The sequence below is a fragment of the Scomber scombrus genome, chromosome 7 (genome assembly GCF_963691925.1).
Source record: "Scomber scombrus chromosome 7, fScoSco1.1, whole genome shotgun sequence".
NCBI classification, from domain to species: domain Eukaryota; kingdom Metazoa; phylum Chordata; class Actinopteri; order Scombriformes; family Scombridae; genus Scomber; species Scomber scombrus.
This window is the reverse complement of record NC_084976.1, coordinates 27,039,302-27,046,325: the sequence shown is the minus strand read 5'-3', so window position 1 is coordinate 27,046,325 and position 7,024 is coordinate 27,039,302. Positions and strand designations below refer to the sequence as shown.

Here is a 7,024-nt window from a genome sequence, read left to right as displayed (position 1 = left end):
GCTATGAAACTGTCAGCTCCAAGATGAAGAGATAACACCGGACAACACCGATTTGAAATTTAGCCTGTGACACTGTCTAAATGTGAATCCTCTGGGGTGTAGACTGTGATACCGCTTTCTAGACTGAAGGGATGGCAATGTTGGTTGTTTGGTCACTTAGTCTCCATGACTATTGTGTTGACTGCCGTAAAACTTACAAAATTACATAGTTCCTTGATGATGAACCCCACAAATGTTAGTGATTCATTGACTTTTCCTGTAGAGCTCCCAAGAGCTTGACATTTTTGGTTTTGAGTGTGTCTCAGCAAGTATAAAATAGATTGACATTCATGTTTCCTCAGGATAAATTAGTGATACCTTAACTTTTTACATACTGCCATCATCAAGCCAAAATTTAAACTGGTCTTGTTGTAGCCTACTCTGATGATGAAAAATACCCGCAAAACTTCAGACATTCCCATTAATTTCAACTACACTTTGTGTTCATTGCAAGTTTAGCACTGTTGGCAAATGCTGGCATGTTAACGTGCTAAAACAATCTTAAACCTGCATTAATTTATTTATTTTTGTCCAGTTTGGGGCAGAGGAAACATGTTGTAAACACGACACTGACATATCATAACCTTTTGATTTGACATGTTGATTTTCTTAACTTTGTTTTTAGTCTCTATCAACTCCTGAGGTCTTTTTAGCTGCTCTATGTTCACCTGTTAGTTGCTAACTGTTTGTCATTTGGTGCTGAGCATGTAATGTACAGTTGGGGTTTTTTCTCTTTAAAAACATTTGCCTGCTTGGCCAAAAACGATGCTATGAGAGCAGCAAGAGTGAACCAAAATAGTAAAGTTGCGGACAACCAGTTAAAAAATAAATTGAAACTATAACGCTCTATAAAGCTGAGGGCGGATGCAGTCAGGTACACTGTCGATACAGTGTTATTAAAAAATATTGATTATAGTTGCTTTGAACTATGATGGTGAACATACCTGCTAAACATCAGCATGTTAGCATTGGTATTGTGAGCATAATTTCATTGGTATTTAACTCTGTGCACTATTAAGAACAGCCTTGTCCAGCAGCATGACTTTAATCTGGTTTCTATGTGTGTATTTGGGAACATGATCTGCAAGGAAACTTCTTGTTTAGTCTTAAATTTTGGACATTTTCACCTCCTCAATATGTCTGCAGGCAATATCGTGCCTTGTTATCTTTTCCGTTCTTTCTCCATTACTAACCCCTGGTAATTTTTAACATAGTTTGATCATGGCTGGCAATTAAGCAGCGAGTAGTACATCAATCTTTGTGGTTTATAATTGGATCACAATGTATTTATCTTGGTGCAGATCCAATGCAATAAAAACAATGTTTGATGGCGACACAGTTATTCAGCTCTCCATTTTGTTAATAGCAGTTAGCAAAGGAATTTCAATGCCAGTATACCACCAAGCAGATGCACCCATAAAACAAATGCCTACTTGTCCAATAAATCTGTTTCCACTTTCTCTGAGCGTGCTTTAATTCGCATGTACCTAAAAGAAACACTGAACAGTCTCCACTCATTGTTGTGTGAATGCTGAGTGCTCCTCTAAGGTCAGACTCCTGAAATACTTGAGGTTTGGTGGAACATCATACACTCAAGAGGGACTTCATCAAAGAGCAGCCTAATGCATCAGGTTGTGACGAAGATCTAGCAGCTGCCTATTTAGACTCAGCTGCTTTTCTTTCCCCAGTGACCACCAATGATGGGATGTGAGGCCTTGGACTCTCTCTCTCTCTCTCTCTGCAACCTCAGAGGGCAGCTCCCTGGTATCGGGGCCCTGTAGGGGTCTGAGTTGGGTCGCTTTAAAATCTTTCCATCTCCCGTCGGAATAGCTGAGAGGTTGCCCTACTCTGACAGCTCCGAACGGGATCAAGAAACAGGCCTGCTGTGAGTGCCAGCCGTTCCGTGGCCTTTCATTAATGTACTGCCATCTGAGAGCAGCTGTGTGAAGAGAACCTGTTGCTGAGCAGATAAAGACAGTTCCATGTGAGACGGGGGAGGGGTGTGACCGTAAACACTGAGCAGTGGTTGGGCTCACGGGCTTTGATGGTTGTGATGTACGCATAGCTGCAGCAGTGGTGGTCTTATCTGGAGTGGGACTCCGTGTCGTGACCCAGTGCTGACCCCCCTATCTTGTTAAAAGTGGCGCTTCAGCCGGCTCACTTGCATTCTGAAATATTTGCAAGATTCCCTACCGTCCTCAACTGCAGAGATTTACGACTGAAACAACAGCGAGCGCGTGTCCAGAAGCAGGCCGGCTGCATACTCTGCACGGACTCGCTTTAACACAAAGGGCCGACAACATTCCCATAAACCGTGACAGGATGCGTTTAGTTATTTTCTTTAATGTGAACTTCAACAAGAAGTTATTCATCCTCACTGAGAAGGAGAGAGTAAGAATAGAGTCCGGATGGTAACACCTCCATTGCACCCATGAGGCTAAAGAGATAATACACCCGTCAGTCAAGTGACACAAACACAGGAGGCACTGTGAAGGCAGGCTATTCCAGGACTATCAAGCTGCCTCTAACCTTAACTGAGAGAAAGCACCTTTAACTCATTAAACGTTAATGGCTGTTGGATCACCCTCCTCGTCCACTAATTCTGCCCTTTTATTCTTTATTTTTCCACCCCTCGTTCTCTGTGAATTTATTCAGAATCTTGGCACAACTCTGTGCGCCTGTAACTGTGCACTGCCTCGCTGACACCTCCCTAAAAATAGTGCCCACTAATCCTCAAGTCCCCTCTGAGAAGTACTACACATTACCAGGGATTTACTAGCAAATCAACTGCCTCCAAAAACCAGAGAGATTATGAATTTCAAAATGAATCTATGCCCTTTTCGTTTTTTTTATGATGGCTATTTAGATTTGTGTGTAAACTATTTTTATGTTGACACAGTATTCTATCAAACTTGAAAGCAGGCATGAATCCAGAGAAATGTAATACGCTGTCTGTCACCTCCGTGCTGCAGTGCTGCACCCTCTGGTGGGGTTGCTGAATACAGCTTTTAACAGCAGACTGCTGAGGACAACTGCAGTAGCAACATATTCAACCAATGAGATCATGCCATGAAAAAGCAGCTCACACTTATGCACCGGCAGGGGTTTGAATCTTGCTCAGGGAAGTTTGGAAAGCCATAGCTGTTGCAAATTGAACCTGTGAGCGATATGTTGTGATGTGTTTGTAAATCTCTTAGTCATATTAGTACCCCATTAGTTCACAAGTCAAAGAACTGGAAGATGTTTGGTGTTCCAATCAGCTGCTCAGCATTTGGCGGATTGAGGGATAATATGTAGGACTAGTGGTGTTGTAGGATTAACACTGTTTCCAATGAAAACTGCCATGTTTCATTATGTCAGTAGCTTCAAAGAATACACTTTTCACTTACTTTATATCTCAGTAATATATTTCAGCCTTTTTCATGTTTCTGTTTCACTTTGATAAAAAAAAAAAAAATCCTGCTGCATGGTTGTCAAATCTGATGTACAGTAGCCCACTGAGAGGTTGGAGGCAAGTTAAGCTGTAGTCTTTCACTCTCTGGCGTCCACTACAGTCATATTTCATAAGTAGCTATAAGTAATTTAAATCACATAAATTCTACATGATGATCATTGCGGCATGTCGTAGTGTCTGGTAGAAGGCGACATAAATCGTGTTCGCAATGCACTTCAGCTGCCTCGAGGGCTGGAAACACAGTGAGCAAGTGCCAGGCCTCCCACTGGCCACTAGATTATAGTAAATAGGGGGGCAGCAGATACTTTAGAGTGGCATGCACCCCCTGCAGGGATTTTGTAAAAGGAGACCCAAACTCCTTATGGACAGCTGAGCCAAATTGCATGCCTTGTACATCAACAACGAGCCTTTGTTACCATCTCCAAATCTGTTTTCCTGTGGTGTGGCATGCACTGTCTTTCTCTACATTCAGTGAGAACAGATATTTCCCCTTGACAGTCATTGTACTGAGCTTTTGAAGTAAATAAATGAAACTAAAGTACAAAGCATTCCCACACTGGCAAAATGAATCACAAATGATCAATTCTTATGCCTGTTATAGATTAATGAAGACAAGAATGTTGTTGAGATTGAATTTTGAGAACATTGAGATTCAACCCTGAATTCAGGACATCTGTATCTCTTCCTCTCGTCCCACACATAATATCTGAAACCTATTACTATTCAAGACAAATAGATGACAAGACCACAGACTGGACAGCTTGTCTTTAATAAGACTTAAGACTCCCACTAACCTTGTAACGCACATCAAAATATATTTATAGCATATACACACACCTGCATTTCAAATACATATGAGTCCGTGAAATCTCAATTCAAATGAGAGAAAACAGTCATGCTGCACATGTAAAAAAAAAAAACAGATTTAACTGTAAAATAGTGGGGCTTAGTGACCATACATATATGACTTCTTGTATCCTAATTGTCAAGGTTGCACACTCATTATTACATCCAGTTTTGCATACAATCAATCATAGCTGAGCAGGTTTGGATATGAACAGGCAGTATGTTTACACACAGTGAGAAGCTGTTGCATTTGAACTTCAAATCTCTTTCCAAATTTCTCAGTTTAACTTTACAAACTGTTACAGGTAGCTTTTTACAGACCAGGATGTGTATAATACCTGGGTTTTACTTAAGAGGGTCCACTCACAGCAGAGTAGCATAAACTGGCTCCCTTTCATACAACTTTTAACCAGCAGACCCTCATCTCCTTTGTCCATCGCACAAAGTTCATTTACATTATTCACAAAAATGTACCCAGTCATTTATATTTCTCTTTCAGTTAAATACTAAACGGAAGAACAAAGAAAACAAACACTTCTTTTTCAGCTTATCATAATAATTACTCTGCTGTACTGTAATGTACAATGGATGATACTGTCGAGTAATAAGGTGCATGGTATCGGTGCCACAAAGATCTTTACAAATGTTAACACTGATGCACCTGTGTTGCGTGCAGCAACACCTTTAATCCTGTCTTGTCTGTTGCTTGCGTCCTGATGCTTTGTCATTATCTTCAGTGGCCCCCTTGTCTTCAGAGAATGATGATGCATGTTTGCTTTTAAGGGCTTAGAAAAAAGGTTGTTGACTGGCACAGGTCACAGGGCTCCCCATGCGAGCGCTGGGAAAAAGGTCAGTGGCCTAAGGCGACGAACACTTCAACACTGGAACATGTCACAGGACCTCTGTGAAGGAGGTAGAGAGGAAAGGGTTAAAAGGAGCAGCAGCCATTGAGAATTAATCAACAAATGCTAACAGACAAAACAAGAACCCAGTTTATAGCCAAAACCAAGTCACCCTGTTTGATTTGAGTAACGACGTGCTCCGTTAACCTCTGACCTGGTGACAACTGTGAATGCAAAAGGATGTTGAACATGTTGCAGTATGCATTAACCCATAAACTTTTACTGTCCTGTTAACGATGAGAAGGCCATGAGACTCAAGTGAAACCTGAAATTGAATAGGACTTTTACAGTCAAATGCGGTTCAGGGACAAGTTCACAAATTTTCAAGTCTGCCTTAAAACAACAGTCAACATCAATAATGGGGAACAAAATCCACAGATCTAATTTTGTGCAAAAAAATGTGTTTTAAAGTTTATCTGAAGCTATTTAAAGGCTTTAGCAGTCTGAGTTAGTCAAATCAAGTTAATATCTTCCAAATATAAAGCAAAATTCCCTCTTTTTGTTTCCCTGGATATTGTTTCCCTGTTGAGCAGAAAGAAGAAATCTGCACTAACAACTACTACTATTTTAGAAGATATCCATGTGATTTGACCTTTTAGACCGCTGACACATCATATTAGCTACAAATAAACTTTGGAATATATTTTTACTCAAAACCAGGACTGTAGATATTTTTCTCTTACTAATGTGTCTTTAAACAGCCAGTACAAACAGACCAAATGATTATATCATGTAAAACCCTTTTTATTGTTCATATGGGCACCTGAACATTGTTTTCAGACGGACTTGAAAAATTGTAAACCAATCCTTTCAAATGTGAAGCAGGTTTATATTTGACTGACAACACCGCATGTGAGGCCATGGAGGGCAAGGGCCACGCTCACATCAACAAGTATGAACATTCAAATAAGCCCTGGATTTATGCCTTAAAATAAACTGCACTCCTATGGAATTACATTGTAACACTCAATCAGTCTCACATATTAATATTACCAATCATAGCCAGTCATAAAGGTCTTGCCAGGTCAAAGTCGTCTCAAGTATCCAGCTTTACAAGAGTGAAAATGAGAAAGTTCACTTTTTATATGTCTCTAAGCGTTGAAGTAAAGATGAAGGAAGTAAAATATGATTTCAGGAAAGACATGAGAAGGGTAGCAAAGAGAATCGTCTTGTTTGCTTAACATAGTATTTATGGTAGCTGGCTTGTCTTCAGGCTGACAGGTGAAAGATAAGATCCAGCAAGAAGGGGGAAGAGTGAGGTGCTGCTGACATTGCCCCTGAGAGGGGGGGTGAGACGGTGCTTAATTGCTTCGGAGTACTGTTTCTAACCCCTGGCAGTGTGGTACTTGTGGATAGGGTCTCCTCATCGGCGTCCGACATTCTAGGAATTCCACACTGGGTGCAAGCCCAAGTCGGTGGGGCTGCTGAGTAAAAGCTGTCATCAGTATAAAGATACCCAGCTTCTCCTCACCCTTCCCTGCACTATTTCATCCATATCCCATCTCCACCCTTTTGTGAGTGTAAGTGGAGTCTTCATGCCACACCATCCTCTCCCCAGGGGGTATTCAGTCTCATCAGAGTGATGACCTGCACGTTAGATGGAGTACAAGTTTGGGTTCGTTGTCGTTCCATGCCAAGGACAACAGCACTAACTATGGGACCTTATATTGCAGTCTTTATTGGGTAATGTGAACTTCTCAAAGTGTAAAACCAGCTCAGGGCAAATAAGCACACACGCTTGTTACAAGTGAACCATGACTCTGTCTGCAGATCATTTTTATTA

At 41.0% G+C, this 7,024-nt stretch overlaps 1 protein-coding gene across 2 annotated transcripts in view; it reads right to left on the bottom strand.

The window, feature by feature from the left end:
• Positions 1-4,246: 4,246 nt before the first annotated feature.
• The window catches only part of map7d1a (MAP7 domain containing 1a), a 40,328-nt gene continuing 37,550 nt past the window's right edge, over positions 4,247-7,024 (bottom strand). For both annotated transcript variants that reach the window (XM_062422295.1, XM_062422296.1), the window contains one exon: positions 4,247-5,241. In XM_062422295.1, coding sequence (XP_062278279.1) covers positions 5,231-5,241 — 11 coding nt within the window. In that variant the 3' untranslated portion in view covers positions 4,247-5,230. The remainder of the gene's footprint in view (positions 5,242-7,024) is intronic.